Consider the following 27349-nt stretch of genomic DNA (forward strand, 5'->3'; position numbering starts at 1 on the left):
GACTGCCCTCCTCAGCCCCTACAGTTTAAAGCTCAGCCTCTATAGTTGGTGTAGGATACTCACAATATTGAAGGCCGGCTGATTGTCCCGTTCATGTGTCATGTCCAACATTCTCGGAGGAAAATTTCTTAAATTGGAAAATTGTAAGACACTGTTATGGAAATATTGAAGGTTATGACCCATTCTTCTGATATGTAGCAAAATTTTTCTTTTAAAGTGTCTCCATCCGATCGCATCGAACAGTTAATACTCTCTTAGGAAACCAATGGGGAACGCTTTTGACATGAGCAAAAACGTTAATAGAAAAAAAAATACAAGCTTGCCAGTCGGGTGATCCGCCGATATATTGATTGTTTAGTGAAATCTTACATTACTGAAAAAATAGAGGTCATGAACGGTTTCCTGCTCAAAAAAGATTTTGTCCAGAATTTTTTTATATGACACATAGGCCAGTGTGCTTTACAAAACCCGCCGCGGCGTGGCTTATTAGCTACGGCACTCTGGTGCTTTGAATACGGGTTCAGATTTAGGATTTAAGAGGTGGCGACAAAATTACAAAACGCTCGTACACTGAGATTTAAGGGCACACCACAATATCTCCACGTCATCGAAACCAAACCAGACTTCTTCGAGATGGTTGTTACTTCTGCCCGTAATGTAATAAATTAGTTTTTTCTTGCTTTAGGCAAAGTAAGGCCGCGCAGTACCTTGCAGTGTGTCAACGGAGCGCTTGCAGTAACACATAAGAGACCCAGATAACAAAGGCGAAGGAAATTTGAACCGTTGAAATATACTTTGATATACTTAATGTGGTTCGAAGATGACGCTACCCATACGTTGTGTGCATGGTCGGTTATAATGCTGAGTACCCCACTGATGGCTGTGCAGCATTCGTAATGCGCCGCCAGCGTTGGGCGTAGCAACGGGAACCACCGCACAAGGAATTTAGCGATTCGCACATCAAGATTTTCTTTTATTGCCCACAGGAACAGAAGCATTCAGATGTAACGCATTCGTCGGGCCTCAACTGCTTAGCAACGAGAGAAATAAATAACAGGATAAAATCTTGCCCACAGACACCTTCTTTCCCTGACGACGATGCTTTTGGTGTTTGGATGATCCTTTGTAGTTTTTGCTTTCCCGCCGTCCACGAGGCAAAATACCCATGCAGAATGTCTTGGTTGCATAGATTCATCTGTGTAGCCGATCGACTCGAGCATCAATGAAGGCAGGTGCTTCCGATGATTTGTCTACGGTGATCTTCGATAGTGTTGGCAGTGAGAGAGGACTGTGAGAAGACAGTTAAAACACAAAGACTGCGACACTGAAGGACGCAATTAAGTTTCGGTTGACGCAGTAACGGGCCAAGGTTATCTGGACAACTTTATGCTGAGCCTTGCAGTTAATCTCGGGTTAGCTTGAAAAATAAAACAAGAGTCCATGGTGCATATTTTCGCAGAGTTTTCTGAAAACTAGGAAGAAAAATTAGCACAAAAACTACGCAGCCAAACTCATTTACTGCGAAGGTCTGCGAAGGAAGGTCTGCTCGTCTCATATGGGTTCTTCATCATCGACAAGAACGTCAAAATCGTTCTCATGTTAGGGCCAATGCGGAAGTGCTCTGCTTAGCGAAACCGTCCACCAGAGCCGGCATTTTCTATGTGCACTGCCTAAAAGCAACGTTCTCAAACACAAGGTTCATATTCTCCAAGTTTTTGCGCCCCGTCTAGGGTCACCATGGCTGTGATGAAGCTCCGCAATGCAGAATATTTCATATTGTTGGTTACCCAAAGAGTAGATTATGGTTAGGGGCCAGAGACCAGATTGTGGATGTTTTATATTATGCTGGCAAAGCCTCCGTGATAGAAAGTACATCAGGGTTAGAAGCTATTCTTTTGAATTACGGAAAAGAAGAACAGGACCGAGTCTCTCACATATGACCATACTTATCTTGCCTATAGCCCTCCTATAGCCTATAGCACTTCGTGCAACTCAGTGCATTATGACATCATCACCTTCCATCTGTACTCTACCTGTTTGTTTCCTTCCCTTCACCTTTTCCCTAGTGGGTAGTATGAGGCCAGGACCACTTTTCCTCCGGTCGGCCTCTCCGCCTTTCCTGTCATTAGTTCTCTTTCTCTCCATCTGATCAGCCTACATTCCTGTCATGAGGTCATATAGCTGCAACAGTACTATATTCCCATTATTTCCATTCATACCAGGAGTGAATTTGAGCTGGCGATATGCGGCCGTCTTTCGCAGACGTCCTCAGCACTGTTCTATGGCTTATAGATCTCAGTGTTGCAGGGGAATCCACGCCCCATCAACTGACATCGCTATCGCTTCACCAAGTGCAGTTGTGCCGGCAAACTGCCATTTTATATCAGTTTACGTGCGCGTCTGGCGCTTGTTGCGCCGAGTAGCAGCAACTGCGTTCATTACCAGGAATTCGGGATAGTGCTCAGCCAGAGCCGCTAAGCCTAGCGGCCTATAACGTTCGGTTCTGCAGCCACTCAGTCATTCTATTTTTTACGTCACTGATGACGTAAAAGCGCGCTTTTTGAAATGTTCAAAGCCATGCGTTACGTGGTGGCCGCTAAGGGAACTAGAAGCGCTTGTCCTGAATTCCTGGTAATGACAGTCTTGGAAGATTTGTTCCCAGCCACTACATCCGACGGGCGCATTGAAGTAAAAATGGCGCGTGAGAGCGAGACGTAACCGAGGAGGTTCGCTGTGTTGGGTCTGTTCTTGTCTCTGCTTCCGTCTTTTCCCAGATGCGCCGTTCCAGCCAGCGCACTGAGAATTACGTAATCTAATCTCCAAGTGTACTAACAAAGCAGGTGGGTCGGGAGGTCAGTGGTGTTAAAGACAATTGCGCGGTTAGTCTCGGCACGTCGCCCTAAGTCCACGACGCGCCCAAGAGGTGTTTGTTAGCGGGAGGAAAACACTAGGGCAACGCCTCTGCGGCTTCCGTACACTTGGTCCGGCAAGGACGTCACGCACGTGAAAACGTCCGCTAATTGCGACGTTTACGAGAGTTTGAACAAGCGCACGCACACGGAAATGCACTTAGGAAGGAGTACAAAGAGTGGTGTCGAGTTCGCACCGTAAGGAGCAGCACACACAGCTTCTGTTTGTGCCACACGTGTGTGGCCACTAAATAATTAGAAAACACCGCGCACTGCTGGCACAGGCCACGTCTCATGCCCTCGGGAGTGAAATGTTCCTCAATTGAGGCTGCATGCGGACAGGAACGGCTGCGCAGCAGTCATCTAGTTAATGCATATGCTGACACACACTGTGTCCACACTGGACAAAAGACACTACGCTGCACAAGAAGTCGGAGGATGTCTTCGTCTTTCTAGTGGTCAGCGCTCATCGCAGCATATTGTCTTTTCTTTTTTTTTATTCTTGTCGCCGTCTTCTATGCGATGTCTCGAGGACACGCTCAGTAAGTCCTTTTGCTCCAAGCGGCCCTAGGCCGGTTGACGCCCCATGCTTACAATTCTCGTACGCCGCAAAGTAAGGCTCACAAAATGTGCCCCACTGGTCCGAGCACAATGCCGCACTTTGTAACAGCCCTCAGAGCTCTTTCCATCTCCCAGAGTAACGCTGGGGAAACGCCATGTTCCAACTGGGATCGCAACAGTCTTCACTACATGATTAAACAATCGAAAGCGCGAACGGCAGTACCGCGCAAAAAGCAATGTTTCCTTCCTGAGATTGTTCCATGGCTTTGTAACACTGTTATAACTCTACAACGGAGCTGGCAAGCTCTCAGTGCTTCATCTTTCTGTTTCTGTACGTCGAGAGAAACCTGCGCAAAACGAACGACTGCTTCGACTTGGCCTCGTACGTCCTTAGCACGTAGTAGAGGTACGCCGCGATGCACGTGGTACACAGGATGAGCAGAGCGAACGCACCCACACTAGCGGCCAGACCTGTGGCGGGCAGGCAGACACCGTAAATGATCTCCTCGTATCGGCCGGTGAAGACCGCGGCATCGTCTCTGGTCACGTTCGGCAGAAAAGCCAAGTCTACGCCGGCTATAACTCTGAGACTGCCGTGGACACCCAGCTGGTCCGATGACCCGACGGCGTTTCTCTTGGTCTTGAGCGAGCGAGGACCGTTCGGAAAGCGGCCGCTTGTAAGCGTGACGGATGCCTGGATGGGAATCTTGGAAACGTGCGGTGAGTCTGTGGTCGTTGTGCTCGCTGGCGTTTCGGATTTATTTGTCTCCTGCGTAGGCTTGGTATCGGCAGTCGTGGGAGAGGACTCAGAGACGGTCTCGGCGACGATATCTACCCTCTCCTGGAAGAAATCCGGGTTCGTGGTGCTCGGCCCGAACTTCGGTAATGGGTACGGGTAGTGAGGTCTCGGAGGTCGATACGACTCGCCGCTAGCGCTAGGTGGAGCAGTTGCCGGAGGCCGAGGTCTGATAGCGCTAAACTTACCGCCACTGGCGGCGTTGCCATCCGATTCATTTTGATCCTCCCGGCTTGGGGTATTAACCGGTGCCCTAGAAGGAGGTGAATACGAAAAGAACACTGGTCTCGCTGAAACTGGGTCAGGTGTGTGGACGTGGTTCTCCTCAAAAAAGACGCCTTGCTGATCAGAATCGGATTCCCGCGTCGGGGACTGGGGATAGGGCCGCACTGGCGGCGGCAGGTTGTTCTTGTTGAGGGACATTGGTGTAGAGGACGCCTCCTGGACAGTCGTCGTCGTGGTCGCCTGCGTAGCTGCCGTCGTCTCGTCGTCATCGTAGTCGCTCTCTGGTTGAGGCAATGCAGCCTTCGTCATTGTGGCCGGTTTCTCGGTACTCGGCGGCTGTGCACCGGCTGACTTGGGTGCATCGTAGTAGAGAGGCCGTACCGTGGGCTTCTTGTGGGGCGGCACGGTAGACGCAGAGGGCTCTGGCTCCCTGGACGCCTGCTGCCGAGCGTTCGACTCTGCTGCATTGAGGATAGCCGCGTGAGGTGTGTCTTCCTGCCCCGATAGCGTCGTGGAAAACTCGGGAGGGTCCGTGATGACCTCCTTGGGCTGGTCCTCCGGAAGCACCTGCTCGTCGGCCGCCTCGTAAGCAGGACGCCGCGGCATCGGCTGCAGGTGCGGATCCAGTGGCGGGTACGACAGGTGAGGTGGACCCCGGTGCACGGAGCCGATGTTGTGTGGGTGTAGTTGGCCGATCTGGACTCCCGGTGGTGTCGGTGGAACTGCGAAGAGGAGCGTGAAAGATGCGATAAAGTCTCGCTTGGTATACACTTCGGCTGTTTCGTTTTTTGCTGGCATGCATTGATGTAAACGTCAGGCCTGCGTAGGCCCGAAAGTAGGCAAATGATTCTGAAAGACGCATTAAGAGCCCTTGCGCTGAAGCTCGTTCTGAAGCAATTGTTTAAGCGCGTTAGAACAGAGCCTAGTTGGTTGTACATGATGCCTACAACGCGCTATGCACTTTACGGCACGAACACGAACAAATGGCGCTGGCACACAGAGTGCAAAGTGGTAACAGTTTACATGTCATTAAGGTTATTCCTATAGAGAGAAAAACGCATGTCACTCGGTTAGAAGCAAACGCATGACGATGAATGAAAGATAAAATGTAAACATAATATTACAAAAATTAAAAACGCATTAAAAGAGATTTAAAGACACAATAAACCAAAGCACAACCCAGTGAAACCAAAATGCTAACGAAGGAAAAGAATTCAATACAAGCTAAATTCCACGCTTAAACAGATTCGCCGCGAGGATTTCAGCGTCTCCAGTTACATATCTGACAGTGACAATGAAATATTGCTTGCACACTTATCAACTGGACATATCTAATCGTGAAGGCTCCGACTATCTTTCTTTATGATTTTTTTTTGCACTGGCTATGACAGAAGATCTTTCGAACAAAGGCCTGCAATCTTTGCCACGATGATAATGCGCTGGCAACTTTCCCGGGTGATTAATTAGTCTGCACTTGTCGTCACGCTCCGCCAGCATTTTATTTACATATCTATTCGTTTGGCCAATGTATTACATTCCGCATGCCATTGGTGTGCAGTATACAACTCCGCTGCCACAGAGCACATCTCGTGCTTCATGGTGCAGCTGGTATTTCGTGGCCAGTCGTTCGCTGTTCACTTTTGAGCACAGTCCCGAGAGTCTTTTCTAGCAGCGCTGGTATATCGTGTCTACCTACGGTTTTATTTAGACCGTGGGATACTCTTTATAACGCAAACAGTGGAGGACGACTGGCAGTACTTTTTTTTTTAATTGCAGATAAGATCCTATGAATGGTGAAAGTCAAGAAACTGTAAGAAAAAGGAGAATCCAAGAAAATGGTGCGGCCAGTCGTCCCCCCCCCCCCCCCCCTCCCCAAAGAAAATCGCAGGGAAAAAACGATGTACCAGTGCTGCCCACAGCACCTCAAAAAACTTTCAGGACTGTGCGGAAAAGTGAACAGCGAATGTCTGGCCATGAAAGTTTCCAGCTGCACCATGAAGCATGAGAAGCGCTTTGACGAATGTGATAGCGAAGTATCGTCTACTGCACATCAATAGCATGCGGAATGCACTAGAAAGGTCAAACCAGTAGATGTGCAAATAAAAGATTTGGAAAGCACGGCAAGTGCGAGCTAATTAAGCACCCGCGCAAGTTGGCGGCTCATTGTCATCGTTGCAAAGATTGCAGTCCTTTGTTCGAAAGAACCTCAATCATAGTCCCTGAATATAACAAAACAGGAAGAGAGATCATCGAAGCCTTCGCGATTAGATCTGCCGGAGTTGATAAGTGTGTAAGCAGTGGTCCATTGTTACTGTCCGATAATTAACCGGAAATGCTGAAACTGCCGCGGTGAACGCGTTGAATTGAAGTGTTGGATCTGTCTCCTTGCTGAATGTGTTCCCATTGTTAGCATTTTAGTTTATTTGGGCTGGGTTTTGTTTTATGGCATTTCAAAATATTTTTTCAATGTTTTCAGGTTTCGTATTTTTATGTTTTCGGTTTATTCTCGATTCCTATCCATGCCTTTGATTCTAACTGCGCAGCATGTGTCTTTCTATGTATAAAAGTGGGAAAGCTTGGTGTCTTAGTAAACATTTATCAGTTCACGCTCTGTGTGTGCGCCACTGGTCCAGTGTTCATGCCGTAAATTCTACAGCACGTTATAAGTACCAAGTGTTTACGTCGCTAGTCACCAGTGAAACTCACGAGCGAATAGGACGTGACTTGAGTAATTCGTGCATTGCATCACATATTTTGGTGCCGGTACATGCGTAGAAAAATACGAGTAACTTTCATGAGTAAACCTACCTTGCACGGGAAGTCGTGTCGACACATACGCATCGACGTGGATTTCCTTATAGAGGCATAAAGGCCTATGCAATGCTGCAACGTCCAGTGACATCGTCTTTAACTAGTCCCTTCCATGGCTAACGTTCACAACAAAGCACGGTGTGCAGTCTGACGTTGCTATACTGAGCTGAGATTAGCGACCTTCATCACCCTGGAAATGCACGGCACAATATGCACTTTGCGCGCCAGAGAGGTCACAGTTCTCTTAATCCTTAGCGGTCATGCTATCACTCCACATCACAACATGCCTATTGTAGACAACTTTGAACATTACTGCCAGGGTCGTGCTGACATGACTCCATATTTTATACTCTTCACTCTATACTTGTAGTTTCGTGCTGCATGTTAATGAAATCTGGTCATAAAATCGCAATTTGTGTCTCCAAAGGGGTCTGTTTCCGATTAAGATAAATGCTCTTTCTCAGTCGCTTTTTAACCCCCACCCCTTCAGGCACAACAAGACCAGGTTGTGCTCAAATAGGAATGGTAGTTGAATTCAGGACATGAGGTCTAAGAATAGTCATCTGTATGGTATTGTGGGGCAGTGGTTGTCTTGTATAGACTATGCGGCGTAGGCAGAGCAGTTACCTACCCGTTCAAAGCAACTCCATTACTAGGGATTTCGGGACAGCCCCCAGCCGGTGATGTTGAGCCTAGCGCCCTATCACGTTCTGCTCTGCAGCCACTTGGTCATTCTCTTTCTTTTTTACGTCCTGGATTATATCAACGAGCTGTTTTTGAATATTCAAAGCCATGCAGCACGTGGTGGCAGCCAAGAAAAATAGGAGCACTTCTACCGAATTTCTGGTAATTACCGCCTCTGGTACAGCTAACGCAAGTCCCGTGGTGCTCACCATAGTAATGACCGCCTCTGATGCACCTAACGAATGTCCCAGACTGCTCACAGAAGTGATGACCGCCTCTGATACAGGTAACGAATGTCCCAGGGTACTCACAGTAGTAATGACCACCTCTGATCATCCCCGTCATCATCATCATCAGCCCGACTACGCCTACTGCAGGGCTAAGGATTTCCCATGCCTCTCCAATTAAACCTGTCCTTTGCCAGTTGTGGCCACTGTATCCGCGCGAACTTCTTAACCTATTCCGCCCACTGAACTTGCTGCCGGCCCCTGCTATGCTTGCCTTCTCTTAGAATCTACTCCGTCACCCTTAAGGACCAGCGGTTATCTTGCCTTCACATTATTTTCCCTGCACAAGCCCATTTCTTCTTTGTGATTCCGACTAGGATGTCATTAACGCGCGTTTGTTCCCTTACCCACTCCGCCCGTTTCCGATCTCTTAACGTTGCACCTATCATTTTTCTTACCATAGCTCGCTGCGTTGTCCTTAGCTTAAACTGAACCCTCTTTGTTGACCTCATGCATGCAGCTAACGAAAGTCCCGGGGTGCTCACAGTAGTGGTCAGGCAGGACGTTGATCGAGAGCAGCGGCAGGCCGAACGGAATAGTCTGGCGCTGCACCGGGGGTTGGGTGGCGCTGCTGTGCTGCTGCTGCTGAGGCTGGTGCTCCTGCTTGACCGTGTGCAGGGAACTGCCCGCGGCTACCCCTTCACGCTGCGGCTCCCGCTGCTGCTGCTGCTCTCGCTGCGGCGGCGGCGGCGGGGGGCTCTGCAACTTCTGCTGCGATGACGAGGCGGCGTAAGGCGGAGGGATGTGGTGGCGCTGCGGCGGTCCCTGGTGCTCCAGGTGGTTTGGAGGCGGCAGGTCGCCACCCTGCGAGGGGATGAGCGCAATCTTTGGCGGAAATCTTGACCAGTTGCAGCATATCCCTTACAAAAAAGTTTTAGACAGTATATAGAGTGTCTATACACTTCTGTCTATAAAGTCTGTACATTGTCTATAGACAAATCCCAGAGAACAGTCTATAGTCAATACAAATGCCATAGACAGACTATAGACAATCTATAGATTTATGGCCATAGACCTTTAGTAGACTTTTGCCTATAGACAGTCTATGGACTATGAATAGACAAAAAGCAATATCTATAGGAAGTCAATAGAGTCAATAAGAAGTCTATAGACTGTCTATAGAGTGTCTATAGACCATTTTTATAAGAAATAATCGAGGAATCCCGCTGTGTTTGCGTGTGGAGGGCGTGAATGAGATTGAAAGCATCGCATTGTTCTAGTACATATTACACAAATACTCCTTGCGAACAATGTATGAGTAGCGCCCTTCATGGTGGGGAAAAGCAGGTTCTCATCCGATTATTCGCACTCTGCAAGGATTTCTTAAGCGCCGGATACAACTCTTTTCGTGTACAAAAATGTGCCTGAAAGAGAGTATAGTCAGACACGCTCAGAGCTGAAGGCACCGCACTGAAACTGACGGATCTGATGTGTGCGGTGGATGTGCTGGCGGATGTGGCGAAGCTTGGTTGGTTGGTTGGCCTCAAGGAAAATGGCACATACCCACTACGGGGGAGTGGCCAAGACACAGGCGATGAACTGCTGGAAATAGGAGGGTTTATAGAGGAGAAAAAGCAGTAGTAATAGGGTATAGGCTGACAGATTGGACAACGCAACGACAGGGCACCTGTTAGCTGGGAGGTCGAAGACGGGACGATGGCTTTATGTGCAAATTCGAATGCAACGCATGTAATGGTTCAACTTTGCACTGACTGAAAGAGAGAAAAAATAATATAACATAAATTTTACAAAATCAGGACAGTAAAAGTAAATAAAAAAATCAAATTAAAATTAGCATGGGAGTCGCTTTGTTTCCAGAAGAAAATTTTGTACAGCACAGCGCGCACTCCTGTTGCTTCGTGCAAGCGAAGAAGCGCGAAAGGAAAGCTTGTTTTGAGCGGTGTCTTTTTTTTTGTTTTTTGCTGATGATTTTCAACCTCTTCCAATGCTTGTTATTCGAGTCGCGGCTTAATTTGAGGGTAATAACGAGAAGTATGTTCAAGAAACGGAAAGTAAGGGCATACGCACTGGCCAGACGTCTTATTGATGTCATCTTATCGAGCACTACACACACCAACAGCTTCCTTCTTAAAGGCTTTTGAGCATTAAAAATGGCCATTCTGATATTTAATGAACGGCCTTGCAGCGCACAAAGGCGGGCAGTTCCAGCACAGAAGCGGAAGCGCTGCTCAAGAGGAATGCAGTGTAGCTGAAGAAATAATATATGATTTAGGGAGAAAAAAAGAAACGTATAACTTGCTGCACAGCGTCTATATTCCTTTGAAGATAAGCAAAATATGGGTCATTGTATGTCCTGCACAAAAAGAAAAACGAAAATAGTGGATTATTTTACTTAACAAAATAAAGCGAAAAAACCTGAATTACGGACCTTTACCTCGAATAAACCGATTTCGACACGACCTTGGGCTCGTGTACGCAGGAATTTCGTGGGCGCAGGAATTTCCATCCTTCAAAATCAGAAAACAAAGACCGATAACCTATATGTGATTTATGAAATATAACTGATTTTTTCTTCTCTTGTTTCTAAAAAAAGAAAACACCAAGTGCTGATTTAACCCATATTTTGTGAATTTTCAGCAAAAATCTGTCCTCTCGTAGCGTTGAAGCAGCGGCGACTTAAGGAAATTCTCATCACAAGCGCTGTCTGCGATGTACTGATCGTGCAAGCACTGAAATAAACTCCACTATCACCTGTCAGCCATTGCACAACCGGAACCAAGCAACTAACGAAGCAGCGCTCATTTCGCCCACTCGCTCTCGATGAAAGAACAAAACTTTCGTATGCGCCTTTGATCGTGGGCGGTACAGCGCGAACAAGCCGAAGGACGAAGCAAGGAAGCTACGCAGACGAAGCGTTCGTCTGTGTAGCCTCCTTGCTTCGTCCGTCGTCTTGTTCGCGCTGTACCGCCCACGATGAATTATTACGAACTCGCCCAGCTATCCATCCTTCTTTAATGCGCCTTTGACACTATCCTTAACGGCATGCTGACTTACGGCATTCTTTCCGGGCCATTTGGGTACATGCACGCCTGCTCGCTCCATGTCTCACTCATTTGCTCCCTTTCTCCCTCCCTCACTTTCTCTTTCACTTCTTGCCTCACTCAATCGATCGATCGATGAATCAATCAATCAATCAATCAATCAATCAATCAATCAATCAATCAATCAATCAATCAATCAATCATTCATTCAATCAATCAATCAGAAACGCTAAGTCATCATTAACTCTCCAACCCCTAACTTAATGAGTCGTCCACTTTAGCACTTTCTCACTCACTCACTACCTAAGACTCTCACTCACTCGCTCAGTAACTACCTCAGATATGCTCTCTATCTCACTCACTCACTCACTCACTCACTCACTCACTCACTCACTCACTCACTCACTCACTCACTCACTCACTCACTCACTTACTCATTCACTCTCTCTGACTTACTCATTATACCTAAGACTCTCTCTCATTCACTCGATCAGCCACTACCTGAGACTCTGTCTCACTCACTCGCTCACTCGCTCGCTCACTCACTCACTCACTCACTCACTCACTCACTCACTCACTCACTCACTCACTCACTCACTCACTCACTCACTCACTCACTCACTCACTCACTCACTCACTCACTCACTCACTCACTCACTCACTCACTCACTCACTCACTCACTCACTCACTCACACGCACGCACAAGCGCACGTACATGTTGCGGCGGAGGCGGTGGATGCTGCTCGTGGGCGGGGCAGTCGTCGGGGCAGCCATGGCGGCAGATCTCCACCACGCACTGGATCTGCACCTCGATGGTGTCGGGGAACTTGAAGGCGTAGAAGTGAGAGAAGGCCACCACGCTCGCCTTGCCGCTGAAGTCGCGCACCTTCATGAAGGCGGTGAGCATCTTGGGGCGCAGCACGCAGCCCCGGTCGTCCGTCAGCTGGATGGGGCCCCGCAGGCCGTCGTGCGCCGCGCACGACTTGACGCGCATGTCGAACTGCTTGTCGCGGTCGTTGATGGCGATCACCATGGTCAGCGGGCTGCCCAGGGGCACGATGCTCGACACCTGCTTCGCCCACGGGCCCTTGCCTGCGTCGCCCACGGGGACAGGAGGGGATGAGGACGCGCATGAATTTCCTTCTCTCACACCAATGGCCTGTGTGGTTACTGAGGGAACGCTCTAAATACGAAGTTAAACTAGCTAATAATCTCCGTGGATTGCGTTGGTCATTATCCGGACAAGCAGTTCCCTGGCTATACCCACAATACATTCCAGAACGGGCCTTAATGAAGGGCGTCGAGAGCGATTCTCACTGCACGCATATTGTCAGTAAGCGACACACAGTCCATCCTTCAGTTGTATCCAGAATAAGCGATGAAGACTACTAACTACAAAGCAGCAGAACCCCTCTCATTGCACCGATCGCGGTGAAACCACTCAGGCTCGGGTATTCTACGAAACAAATGTTGTTTTTTTTCATACAGAAGCTAATGCGCCGGCACGGAGGGCGGGGGGCACTTGCCTTCCTGGATCTCCATCCAGCAGCCCACGCTGTCCCCCTGGAAGTTGAGCTCCTGGACGTCCAGGTCCGCCAGCTGGATGGAGGGCGTGCGCAGCGCCGACTTCTCGTATGCGTCGTGCCACTCGCAGCGGAGCCGCTTCGCCTCATCCCAAGCCTCGATGATGTCCACGCCGTACTGGACCACGATCGTGTTCTCGTAGAAGCTCCCGTGGTGGTCCGGCTGCGAGCCAGTAAAAACGACAGGAGAACTGAGTATGCCATACTCCCGTCCGCATGACTCATATTGCAGCAAAACTAAATACGACTGTACACATATGTACAACGATGCCGGCTCGTGGGCACGGCCCCTCTATCCTGGAGTCCATGTCCCGGTAAAGGTCGACCTGCGTAATCGAGCATGAACCAGAGACGCTAACCCAGACCATGACGCGGAGTACACTTCCCCTCGAATACGCCCGATCCTTCGTTGATTACAGATGCGGCTATTTTTGTTCACGAATCTGCCCGATCATTCGTAGGCTACAGATTCGGCAGTTTGCGTTCACAAATCTGTCAGATCATTCGTAGGCTACAGATTCGGCAGTTTGCGTTCACAAATCTGTCAGATCATTCGTAGGCTACAGCTGCTATTAGTGTTCGCTCAGTGGCAGTCCACAATAACCGGCAGTTAGTGCGTGCCAAAGCCAGGTATCTGGGCCATGTTGACTTGACAAGGTACCTTGGTGCCGCATCTGTCGTAGAAGACGTCGAAGTTGGCCGCCGTGATGCCGGAGCGGGGCCCAACGTAGATGCACTCGGGCTGACCGTGGTGGCCCTTGGAGAAGACGATGCCGTGGAAAGGAGCGCTGAACTGGAGCTGGACACGCATGTGGCGCTTGCCGCACGCCACTTCGACGCCCACCAGGCGAGGCAGGTCGCTGGGGGGCTCCGGCAGCGACAGGTCCTTCCCTTCCCAAGGGGGCTCGGCCTGAGACGACGCCTGCGCAGTCGCGACGCCAGCGAAGGGCGATCAGGGATTCGCCAGAGAAACGAACGTGGTATAGGATGGGAGGCAGGTGCATAACACGAGGCATTGGGGCTTGTTGTGGATGAGGGTTTTATTTTGTAGCTATCTTCCCCAATTCATTCTTTTGCCCTTTCATCACTAGCAGTTGTTACTGGTGACCTAATTACTGATCGATGAACAGACGATGTCAATAGCAAGCTCCGATATTTAGGCTGGGCTGGCGACAAGAATGGTTACGTAGACCACAGCCGTAAGAACACTGCTACAGAAGAAAATTTCCCGTTGTGTATCCCTACCTCAACTTTGTTACGAGGCCGGAAATTAAACTTATAAGCCTCGCTGAGGAACGTTTGTGGTGGGTTAGAGTGAAACACGGAGCTGTTTTCGTGAGTTCCGATGCGCTAATGGTGACAAATCGAGAGTGTTCAGCTTGCTAGTTCATGCTAATGACTCAGCGCGAGCCCTTCCACGCGCGCTGCTCGCAAAACACTCCGGTGTGAGTAAGGAGCCACACTAACGGAAGGAAATTTCCATCGTATGTTACGAGCCACCGTGGCCAAAGCGAAGGCCACGTGTCCTTGCTTTAGAGTTACAAAAATGAGCTGCAGAACATACAACTATACACTGGATGATGTCGCCAATATAATAAGTCTTGTCCATTTTAATCCCTGGGAGATAAATAGGAAGACAGCATCCTCTCTTACTATTTCAGCTAGGTGCCATAGGCACGACGAAAAGGAAGACGAAAAAACGCGGAGACTCTAGAAATGGCAAATGAACGCTCCAAAATGGTTCGAAATGTGAGGGCAGTGAAGAGAAATTGGTCACCAGTATAACACAAGTGAACGCGCACATGGACATAAGACAGGTTTTCGTAAGCCCACATTCACAACGGTCACACATGCTCACCGACAAACAGCAGCAGTACCACCCACAGCTACTCAATGATGACTGTCATTTTACGGCGCCCTCCTCTTACCCGGATCTAGCCCTTGCAGAATAAAAATACTGAAGGCACCCATCGGTGCACATCGTGTGTATAGCAAGCGCCCGCGTTTTTCCTCCTCCAGGGTCCTGGCTCGATCGCATCTGTGACCTGCCTGAATAATACCATGCAGCTCCGTGAAGGTAGCGGCGGGTGTGCATCTAATAACGCACCGAATTCCAATATATTCATTTTTGCACGTAAGAATCAAGCGTCATTATTGGGCACCAGCTTGGCTGTCCGTACCTTTCGTTATCGCGAATGACTAGAAAATGGGCGCCAGCCATTCACGCGATTGACTTGTGCGTAAGAAGAGCCTTGCGACTCGGTGTTTTGTTGGTTGCACTGCTCTCCTAGCCCCTACAATGCTGCACAGTTCTACTGAGACAGCCCCATACAGCTCATGCACACGGTGACCCCTCCGCCACGAGGCCGCAATTTGCATGGTCGTAGCGAGGGGCGGCGTGCGCAGCCAGGCACCCAATGCGCAGTGCGACGCCGCGCGATATTCGGCCGACCGGTCGATTTGCGCCCAAACGTACCAGACAGACCGACCGCGATCGTGGGAGATGATGGCCTTTCGCGCTCTTCGGGCCACGTCATTTGTTGGGCGGACTGGGCGCTTTCCTCTGGCCTCTTTGGAGCGTGTCCTGTTCTATCCTCAACGCCTTTCCAGCACGTGCTGATACGCTTCAACCACCTTTTCGCCTGCGCAACGAATTGGTGCCGGCGGAAACGGATGCCAACGGTTGGCGAAATCCGTGACCGCTTGAACAGATATGACTCCAACTGCTTCTGTCGGGACACTCCTAACTGGAACACTTTGACAAGCATGCAAATCTATAGGATTAGTTGGAAGGCAGAATAAAATATGTAGGTTTGTATGTGCAGAGATAGCGTGCGTGATAAGCGTCCTGTCAATTACTCCTTTCATTCTGGAGCTTCCTTACACCATAGGTGGCTGATACTTGTAATGTAGGATTCATGCCTGGCATGCTGTCAAATACGACTGCTGACCAATACCAGCTATGATCTAGTTGGCATCGAATCTAGAAAATCCCCCCCCCCCCCCACACACACACACGCGCCCGCGCACATGCACAGACACACACACACACACATACATGCACACACGCACTCACGCAGACACACACACACGTACGCGCACACGCACGCGCGCACACGCGCACATGCACACGTACGCGCACACGCACGCACGCGCACACACGCGCACGCGCTCAGAATACCGGAAGTAAACCTATAGCGACTGCGGCGGCCAGTCGTATACAACGTATACAGTGGAGCTTACTTGCAATTTGAACAAGGTCATTTCGTCATGCGCGCCTGCTTATTTAAACTACATGTTATTACGGCGCCTTCCAAGCTCCCTAGCACATGCTCCTCATCGATAGCACCTCAACGAAAAAGCTGCTTTAGGGACGTGTTAAAACTAGTTGCGGTGGAAGCGTCTACGCCAGCTGGTGGTAGACGTGCCTCCTATTTATCTTCTTCATCAGATTCCTAGCTGAAGGAGAATGTTCGTGTTTGGCGTGCTATTATTTGCATCAGTGTGTATGGCTCTTCGTGTTCGAAGTAACTATTCCCAGCAATGAATTCATTTCAGGCGTCATCAGTTCGGGCCAACTGCACATCGATGACGCGTTGACACAAATCCACTTGCATCCGATAACGTGAGCCTTCGAATGTGTTCTCCATTGTTCATGAGTCCATGAATTCTGCCTGAAGGCAGCAATTTTAGATGCACTCCGCACGGAGTCAGTTCTGTCCACGCGACCTTATCATTGCAAGGCGGCCGTACGTCAGCACCTTGCCGGTCAATTGCAATCGATATGGGTTGTGACGAGCCGCTGATAGGGCCCCTTGAGGCCGTGAATTATGCCCCTGTCAAGTGGCTCGTCTTGCTCTTCGCTTTCGATGGCAGGACAGCATGGTCACCGCAGTGAGAGAAGGCAGCACGTGGTTCGCCGCACAGGTGCGGAGCTCGAACAGGATCGTATTTTTTTTTAACAAACCGTTCGGCGAAGACATCACCTGATCCCCATACTCCCTGTACACTTGTATCTAGTGGCGGTCTCGTAGGAAAAAAAAAATAGCGCACTATTCAGTTTGCAGACAAGGACAGGAAAGCTAATCTTACTGGAATTCAAAGAAGTGCACGTTAAAGTACCCCAGGCGGTCGAAATTTCCGGAGCCCTCCACTACGGCGTCCCTCATAGCCTGAGTTGCTTTGGGACGTTAAACCCCATAAAACGAAACCAAACCAACCAACCAATACACACACACACACACACACACACACACACACACACACACACACACACACACACACACACACACACACACACACACACACACACACATATGTGTATATATATATATATATATATATATATATATATATATATATATATACAGAAACCGAGGCACACAGGGGATTTTATTTATTTATTTATTTTGTGGTTTTGACCACGGAGGTCGTGGGTTCGGATCCCACCGGCGGTGTGTGGTTTTCTTCTGCTTTTCTAATCAAATAGGTTGAAGCGATAACATAATCCGTAATATTCTATGTTTATCAACACAACAAAATAAATAAATAAATTAAAATCCCTTGTTTCCCTTGTTGGCTTCTTTCATATATATATATATATATATATATATATATATATATATATATAGGAGAGGGGGAATGAGGGGCTCGTTATAAATATGAAAGAAGCAAACAGCCAGAGAAACCAAGGGGCACAGGGGATTTTTTTAAATTTATTTATTTACTTTGTGGTGTTGATCAATTTAGAATATTACTGAATATGTTATCGCTTAAAGCTAATTGATTAGAAACGCAGAAGAAAAAACAACCACTGCCGCCGGTGGGATCCGAACCCACGACCTCCGAATTACGCGTCCGGTGCTCTACCTCTGAGCTACGGCGACGGCTGTCAAATCTTCTGCTTTCGGGGGTATTTATGTTTACAAGTAATCTAACTTTGAGAGTGTTCATCAGCGCCACCCACGTTCATAAACGGCGGACGTAGAACGTCCTGAGTTACCGCAGGTGTGACGTAGAACGTCATCGAACGGAGAGGATGGAAGCTGCGTGAGAACCCTCTTATGCTTCCTATGGCGTCAAGGCTGCCAGAACCGAGGCCCTCGCTAAGCAATTAAGCAAACAAGGGAAGGGGAATGAGGGGCTCGTTATAAATATGAAAGAAGCAAACAGCCAGAGAAACCAAGGGGCACAGGGGATTTTTTTTTTAAATTTATTTATTTACTTTGTGGTGTTGATCAATTTAGAATATTACTGAATATGTTATCGCTTAAAGCTAATTGATTAGAAACGCAGAAGAAAAAACAACCACTGCCGCCGGTGGGATCCGAACCCACGACCTCCGAATTACGCGTCCGGTGCTCTACCTCTGAGCTACGGCGACGGCTGTCAAATCTTCTGCTTTCGGGGGTATTTATGTTTACAAGTAATCTAACTTTGAGAGTGTTCATCAGCGCCACCCACGTTCATAAACGGCGGACGTAGAACGTCCTGAGTTACCGCAGGTGTGACGTAGAACGTCATCGAACGGAGAGGATGGAAGCTGCGTGAGAACCCTCTTATGCTTCCTATGGCGTCAAGGCTGCCAGAACCGAGGCCCTCGCTAAGCAATTAAGCAAACAAGGGAAGGGGAATGAGGGGCTCGTTATAAATATGAAAGAAGCAAACAGCCAGAGAAACCAAGGGGCACAGGGGATTTTTTTTTAAATTTATTTATTTACTTTGTGGTGTTGATCAATTTAGAATATTACTGAATATGTTATCGCTTAAAGCTAATTGATTATAAACGCAGAAGAAAAACAACCACTGCCGCCGGTGGGATCCGAACCCACGACCTCCGAATTACGCGTCCGGTGCTCTACCTCTGAGCTACGGCGACGGCTGTCAAATCTTCTGCTTTCGGGGGTATTTATGTTTACAAGTAATCTGACTTTGAGAGTGTTCATCAGCGCCACCCACGTTCATAAACGGCGGACGTAGAACGTCCTGAGTTACCGCAGGTGTGACGTAGAACGTCATCGAACGGAGAGGATGGAAGCTGCGTGAGAACCCTCTTATGCTTCCTATGGCGTCAAGGCTGCCAGAACCGAGGCCCTCGCTAAGCAATTAAGCAAACAAGGGAAGGGGAATGAGGGGCTCGTTATAAATATGAAAGAAGCAAACAGCCAGAGAAACCAAGGGGCACAGGGGATTTTTTTTTAAATTTATTTATTTACTTTGTGGTGTTGATCAATTTAGAATATTACTGAATATGTTATCGCTTAAAGCTAATTGATTAGAAACGCAGAAGAAAAAACAACCACTGCCGCCGGTGGGATCCGCAGCTTCCATCCTCTCCGTTCGATGACGTTCTACGTCACACCTGCGGTAACTCAGGACGTTCTACGTCCGCCGTTTATGAACGTGGGTGGCGCTGATGAACACTCTCAAAGTTAGATTACTTGTAAACATAAATACCCCCGAAAGCAGAAGATTTGACAGCCGTCGCCGTAGCTCAGAGGTAGAGCACCGGACGCGTAATTCGGAGGTCGTGGGTTCGGATCCCACCGGCGGCAGTGGTTGTTTTTTCTTCTGCGTTTCTAATCAATTAGCTTTAAGCGATAACATATTCAGTAATATTCTAAATTGATCAACACCACAAAGTAAATAAATAAATTAAAAAAAAAATCCCCTGTGCCCCTTGGTTTCTCTGGCTGTTTGCTTCTTTCATATTTATAACGAGCCCCTCATTCCCCTTCCCTTGTTTGCTTAATTGCTTAGCGAGGGCCTCGGTTCTGGCAGCCTTGACGCCATAGGAAGCATAAGAGGGTTCTCACGCAGCTTCCATCCTCTCCGTTCGATGACGTTCTACGTCACACCTGCGGTAACTCAGGACGTTCTACGTCCGCCGTTTATGAACGTGGGTGGCGCTGATGAACACTCTCAGAGTTAGATTACTTGTAAACATAAATACCCCCGAAAGCAGAAGATTTGACAGCCGTCGCCGTAGCTCAGAGGTAGAGCACCGGACGCGTAATTCGGAGGTCGTGGGTTCGGATCCCACCGGCGGCAGTGGTTGTTTTTTCTTCTGCGTTTCTAATCAATTAGCTTTAAGCGATAACATATTCAGTAATATTCTAAATTGATCAACACCACAAAGTAAATAAATAAATTTAAAAAAAAATCCCCTGTGCCCCTTGGTTTCTCTGGCTGTTTGCTTCTTTCATATTTATAACGAGCCCCTCATTCCCCTTCCCTTGTTTGCTTAATTGCTTAGCGAGGGCCTCGGTTCTGGCAGCCTTGACGCCATAGGAAGCATAAGAGGGTTCTCACGCAGCTTCCATCCTCTCCGTTCGATGACGTTCTACGTCACACCTGCGGTAACTCAGGACGTTCTACGTCCGCCGTTTATGAACGTGGGTGGCGCTGATGAACACTCTCAAAGTTAGATTACTTGTAAACATAAATACCCCCGAAAGCAGAAGATTTGACAGCCGTCGCCGTAGCTCAGAGGTAGAGCACCGGACGCGTAATTCGGAGGTCGTGGGTTCGGAACCCACCGGCGGCAGTGGTTGTTTTTTCTTCTGCGTTTCTAATCAATTAGCTTTAAGCGATAACATATTCAGTAATATTCTAAATTGATCAACACCACAAAGTAAATAAATAAATTTAAAAAAAAATCCCCTGTGCCCCTTGGTTTCTCTGGCTGTTTGCTTCTTTCATATTTATAACGAGCCCCTCATTCCCCTTCCCTTGTTTGCTTAATTGCTTAGCGAGGGCCTCGGTTCTGGCAGCCTTGACGCCATAGGAAGCATAAGAGGGTTCTCACGCAGCTTCCATCCTCTCCGTTCGATGACGTTCTACGTCACACCTGCGGTAACTCAGGACGTTCTACGTCCGCCGTTTATGAACGTGGGTGGCGCTGATGAACACTCTCAAAGTTAGATTACTTGTAAACATAAATACCCCCGAAAGCAGAAGATTTGACAGCCGTCGCCGTAGCTCAGAGGTAGAGCACCGGACGCGTAATTCGGAGGTCGTGGGTTCGGATCCCACCGGCGGCAGTGGTTGTTTTTTCTTCTGCGTTTCTAATCAATTAGCTTTAAGCGATAACATATTCAGTAATATTCTAAATTGATCAACACCACAAAGTAAATAAATAAATTTAAAAAAAAAAATCCCCTGTGCCCCTTGGTTTCTCTGGCTGTTTGCTTCTTTCATATTTATAACGAGCCCCTCATTCCCCTTCCCTTGTTTGCTTAATTGCTTAGCGAGGGCCTCGGTTCTGGCAGCCTTGACGCCATAGGAAGCATAAGAGGGTTCTCACGCAGCTTCCATCCTCTCCGTTCGATGACGTTCTACGTCACACCTGCGGTAACTCAGGACGTTCTACGTCCGCCGTTTATGAACGTGGGTGGCGCTGATGAACACTCTCAAAGTTAGATTACTTGTAAACATAAATACCCCCGAAAGCAGAAGATTTGACAGCCGTCGCCGTAGCTCAGAGGTAGAGCACCGGACGCGTAATTCGGAGGTCGTGGGTTCGGATCCCACCGGCGGCAGTGGTTGTTTTTTCTTCTGCGTTTCTAATCAATTAGCTTTAAGCGATAACATATTCAGTAATATTCTAAATTGATCAACACCACAAAGTAAATAAATAAATTTAAAAAAAAAATCCCCTGTGCCCCTTGGTTTCTCTGGCTGTTTGCTTCTTTCATATTTATAACGAGCCCCTCATTCCCCTTCCCTTGTTTGCTTAATTGCTTAGCGAGGGCCTCGGTTCTGGCAGCCTTGACGCCATAGGAAGCATAAGAGGGTTCTCACGCAGCTTCCATCCTCTCCGTTCGATGACGTTCTACGTCACACCTGCGGTAACTCAGGACGTTCTACGTCCGCCGTTTATGAACGTGGGTGGCGCTGATGAACACTCTCAAAGTTAGATTACTTGTAAACATAAATACCCCCGAAAGCAGAAGATTTGACAGCCGTCGCCGTAGCTCAGGGGTAGAGCACCGGACGCGTAATTCGGAGGTCGTGGGTTCGGATCCCACCGGCGGCAGTGGTTGTTTTTTCTTCTGCGTTTCTAATCAATTAGCTTTAAGCGATAACATATTCAGTAATATTCTAAATTGATCAACACCACAAAGTAAATAAATAAATTTAAAAAAAAAAAATCCCCTGTGCCCCTTGGTTTCTCTGGCTGTTTGCTTCTTTCATATATATATATATATATATATATATATATATATATATAAGAGGGGGGTGAAGATCGGATGGATCTGGTAGAACATAAACGTAATTCGGTCGACACACGGTAGAAAAACAACAACAACAAGAACAAAACAATTTGTTTTGTTGTTTTTCTACCGTATGTCGGCCGAATTACGTTTATATATATATATATATATATATATTTATATATATATATATATATATATATATATATATATATATATATATATATATATATATATATATATATATATATATATATATATATATATATATAGGAGCACTGTTTTTCGATTGTTTTCGAGACCGGAAGCACTAACACGCACGCCTGCGAGGGGTCCTGAGTTAAAGAATCGTCGCCCTGAGCTCTCACACAGCGGCTGCAACGAAGCGGCTTGATGAATGCAGACTTTACTATGCGCAACTAACAATGCGGCATGGCCGACCCGACTGCTGCGACGTATATGCGTCGCAGTTGCCGCATGTCTCGCTGCGCAGCGACACTCGGATACAGCGCTGCAACACAACTGGACTGGCAGGCCCTGTTTCCTCATGGCGGTCACGTACGCGTACAACCGCCGCAGGAAAGCAGCCGGCTACTTGGTCTCGTCTTTTATTTTTTGTATATCTCTACTTGGAAGGTCAAGAACCGTGCGCTGCGCTGCGGCTCCGGCTTCCGGAGGAAATTCAGTCCATTGAGCGCGCTTCCAACGGCGCGACTGAGAGGAAGTTGGCCTTTTTGAGTCACGCAGTTTGTTATAGTAGTTAGCTTGCTTTCTCTATATATAGCTGCCAGTTCTAATATAAACCGAAGCAGCTTTTCATCGCGGAATCGAAAAAGAAGACAAATATGAGGTGTCAATCTCGTTTTTTTGTTGTTTTTTTTAGGAGAGATACATGCTGCGTCGTTGCAGCTATACTAATTGCGCCCAGCGCATACTCGAATCTTCATAGTAAAGGTGGTGGGAAAAACATCGTTTCCGCATTTTCACTTGCTCGTGAAAATATAAAACCTGCATCTTGGCTCTCTGCTTTCCGTGGCCGTATGCGGGCCCCGATTTTGATTAAATTAGCACTCTCACCAGTTTCTTCCGTAGGATGTCTGTTTTGACCGGTAACATGATACTGGTGATACGAAGAGACGACAACGGCACAGTGACTGTGCAGGAAGGGCATATCAATGCATTACTACCTGAATCATATATGCAAACCAGATGCACCTTATCAAGCCCGTGATGCGTATATAAGCCGCAGGAGCTTTACATAAATGTTTTAGTTGTTAACTACCAACTCATTGTGTCCTTCCTGTGTCGCCTTGTACCGTCGTCGTTCTTCATTTCAACGCTGTCTCACCAAGACAGCTATACTCTTATAACACTAGCATCCCTAAGTGAGTCAGGATGGCTAGAAGGCAGACATAATTAAAGCATAGTCTATTGCTTCTAAAAATAGCAGCGGAATATATACGTTCGCGCCGGGGAGTCATTTGCTCGCCAGAGAGGCGCGCAGCCTGGTAAGAAGGCCGGCGGATGCCGCGGTGCGTCACAGGGTGTCCTACGCAACGTCGTCGCGCCGCGCCGACGTCGCCCCGGAGCGCAGTGTACGTGCACCGACTCCGTTATCGCGCTTGCAGTCGCTGCGGGCGCCGGAGGAAAGGCTAGAAGGAGCTGTAAATTCGCGCCGCAGCGTCGGCGGCGACTGTCCCCTTGAACCTGCGCCCTTCCGGCGAGTGACGCCCGTTTTTCAAGGTCGCGTTGCCCGAGGCATCCAGGTCGGCCGCGCGCTTGCCGCCCTTTCTGTACTTTCTTTTTGTCTTGTTCCTGTCTCGTAGGCCTGGAGGTGTGGAGCGCGCGCAGCGCTGTAACAGTGTGAAAGCGAGATGCATGGGAGGTATGTGGTCGGTGCTCATGGCGCCTGCAGTACTGGGTGGTAGAAATTTCCGGCGCCCTCCACTACGGCGTCCCTCATAGCCTGAGTCACTTTGGGATGTTAAACCCCAATAAACCATAAACCAAACACTTCTGGCTGCTATTTTTTGAAACTGTCTTTCGTCGTGCTTTTGGTTCCTTTGGATCTTTCAATGGCTTCGAGATTTCATCTGTCTGCATAAACTGCGGGAAGCAATGCTGCTGTTGAGACAGAAGGTGACAGACATGAAAGGCAATCTTAAAAACCATTGAAAGGAGGACACTTCACAAAAGGTATTACCAGAAAACTCTAATTATGACCGCGCCGAGAGACAAAAGAAAACAATTTCGAAAGTACTGTCCTGGAAAAATATGGGCGTAATACTTTCACGTAACTTACTGAGATAGCCTGTTGTGTATAGGAAATAGGTGGTATTAGCTCATTAGACAGCTGCTATTATGGTGGAACAAGCAGATAAATTTTAAACTCGTAATCTTGCGGAAAGCGCGTAAAAGTTCCAAACTCGAACCACTTTGCCACCGAGGCGATATTCAGAAATCCGACAGTGGAAAAGAGGCAGTAAGCTGTTAACAAGAAACTGGTACCAAACTACTGCGCCTAGCAACTCGAGGGCTGGGTGGACAACGACACGATAAACGATACGCTGAAGACTGAAACAAGAGGGAAAATTATAGGGGGCACTTAAGCTTCGCCTTAAGGGCATGGCGCAGTATCGTTAATGCGTTAATACTCATATATGTGGAATTAGTAATTCTCGACTTTACATTCATACATCCCTGCAGTTAAACGATGCGCCACTGCCCCTACGATGGCAGGTTCTGCCGCCATGTGGGTCTTGTGGGACTAAGGTTGCTCTTCCCGAACAATCTTTCGTGAACAATCATAAAATGAACTGCCACCTGCCACAGTGGTCAGTTTGCTCTCAACCCGGTGGGCAGGCTGGGATTACGCCGCATGGTCATGTGACCTAGGTTGCTTCTTCGGGCCTTTTTCGCTCACAACGCCGACGCCGGATTCTCTGCAGAACCGGCGTCTTACCGCAGTCGCATTGCAATATTTTTGATGACACACCCTCTAAGCGGCAATGGAGCATTTTACTGCGACAGCCAGAAGAAGCACCATACATACCCCAGCTAGGGGCGTGCCCGCCCACCCAACTCACTTTCATTCTCCACCCTCCGCCCTCTTTCATTTTCATCATCACCTACCCCTACCCACTTTCACCTCCAAAAAAAAAAAGATGCCCAGGCTTAGCTTGGTCATAGTCCTTCAATGCTTGGTTAAGCCAAGAATGCGTTGCATATTGCGCGGTCTTTTTGCGCGAGGTATTGCTTGGGGGCACTCGATTTTCTCAGCAGCTTTTCCTCCGTGACGTATGGATGGATGGATGGATGAATAGGAGCGCCCCCTTTGAAACGGGGCGGTGGCAATCGCCACCATGCTCAGCCGTCCTTTTTTTTTGCTATTTTTTTCTATTTTTTTACGTGGTTTGGTGACGTCACGTCACGTGGTTTGGTGGCTGCCCGGCCGCGCCCAAGGGCTGAACTGAGTGATTGCAATATGCTACGCATAAAAAAAAATCCTGTGGCGTGTGTGAAGCCTGGGCTCAGATTAAAAGCATTAAAGTAATCGCCGGGGGTAAACACAACTGCCATCGCAATTTTCTTGCATCAGGTTTCATGATCGTCCTGCCAATTTTCGATACAGCACATAATCAGACATTGCCGTTTTGAGTGCGCTAGCACTAAAGTTTCGCATCTCGAAATAAAATTTGCAGTGACTTAGCTCAGTTAGGCCAGGATGTGCGTGGCGAAAGCAGTCTCGTCTACTGACACTTCGGCAGCGACACGCCGTCGCTGTCATTCAGCAGCTTGGCGGCGTCTCTTCGCGAGACGGTCCTCTCGTTCTTCGGGTGTCTCGGCCGCCCGCTTAGCCTTCCTCGCCTCGTTTTCACGCGGCGCGGAAGCTGTGCGCGGTCCGCCACCTGCGCCATCTGCTGGACTAGCGCCGTACATTGCGAGAGGGGTGTTCAGTGGGTGCCGCATGATGGCGCTTCTACTACACTCCAAGCACGGAGGAAATTTACCGGAAACGGAGAAAGTTTGATACTCGCTTGATTGCGACATCTGTAATTAACATGCTCATAATTACTCATGTAGGCCATAACACATATCTCGAAGATGTGTTTTTAAGAACTGTGCATTCACTGGACGCGCCTTTATTCAACTTCAAACGTCGGAGTGTCGTGGAAGAGTCGTGTCGTGGAAGAGCCGCATGGTGGGCCGCCACGCCGAATCACCACGGACGTCGAAATCTTTGTTTCGGGAACAATGCGCTTTGGTGCGGGGAGTATATGCTGCCCTGCAAGAGCCGTCTAGCTGACTCCCCTATCTGGATGCATGTGCGTGCCTCCCAGACTTATGATGTTTTCGAAGGTGGGATCATGCAAGGGTATGGTTGCCTGGTGTTCTGTGGCGTTTGTAAGCAGGCTTAGATTTTTCTTTTCGGTGCTATTTCCATGCAATAAAGAAAAAAAGGGGTGTAGTGACAGAGTCCCCGCCTCGCACGCCGGCGGCTCGGGTTCGATTCCCACATAGATCCCAATTTTCTTTTTCTTTATTATGAGCGACTCCGAGCGGCGCCACGGTTGCCATGGTACTGGTAGCCATGGTGACAGCGCATGCGCAGTAGTGGCCTGTGCCGCGCACTGCGAAATGCACCTCTGCTAGCCTAGAGCAGCTTTCGCTACAAAATCCCGTTGTCTGTTTGTCTGAAGCCAGCTAGACACCGCCGGAATAAAATAAATATGGCCGTTACTTCACCGCGACTAACTTTCGAACCCGCGGCGGCGCGAGCATATCAGCTTTGCAGCTCACTGCTCGAGAGAATTATGCTGTCGCCGGAATCGATCTCCCCTCGTGTATAACTGCCACCCTCTCGCCCTGTGCAACGCATGTCGCCGTCTTCATTAACTTTCATCCTTGTGCAATGCATCCAAAACCCACCGCTATCGCAGTGTCCTCACAAGGTGCGTAAAGCGGTCCTAAATTATATAATGCCCTAACACTAAGGTCCACGGTCGCCGACTTCGCCGTGCTTTGCCTGAAGCCTAACCTTGGAACCATAGCCTCGAACCGAAAGCGAAACGAAACGCGACATGTTAGCGTACATACTTCGCTTTTGGCCAAGTAAGCTAATGAGCTGCAATTTTTTGAAGCGAAAAGCTTCACTAGGCTCGCCAACACCGCGCTTCGCGTGGGCCATCCCTGGGCGCCGCCGTGGCGCGTCCTTTCCCTCCTCGCCACCCCCTCTATTCTCCTCCTTGCCACCGGTTTACCCTTCGCCGTTGCC

General features: G+C 48.5%; 1 protein-coding gene across 1 annotated transcript in view; it reads right to left on the bottom strand.

The window, feature by feature from the left end:
• Window positions 1-1901: 1901 nt before the first annotated feature.
• Window positions 1902-27349, bottom strand: part of LOC149343436 (uncharacterized) — a 44822-nt gene continuing 19374 nt past the window's right edge. Inside the window, exons 3-7 of the mRNA XM_089546967.1 lie at window positions 13521-13781; window positions 12803-13022; window positions 11992-12368; window positions 8759-9077; window positions 1902-5213 (exon numbers count right to left, since the gene is read on the bottom strand). Coding sequence (XP_089403093.1) covers window positions 3778-5213; window positions 8759-9077; window positions 11992-12368; window positions 12803-13022; window positions 13521-13781 — 2613 coding nt within the window. The 3' untranslated portion in view covers window positions 1902-3777. The remainder of the gene's footprint in view (window positions 5214-8758; window positions 9078-11991; window positions 12369-12802; window positions 13023-13520; window positions 13782-27349) is intronic.

This window comes from Amblyomma mixtum, chromosome 5 (genome assembly GCF_055824585.1).
Source record: "Amblyomma mixtum isolate Tamu chromosome 5, ASM5582458v1, whole genome shotgun sequence".
NCBI classification, from domain to species: Eukaryota; Metazoa; Arthropoda; class Arachnida; order Ixodida; family Ixodidae; genus Amblyomma; species Amblyomma mixtum.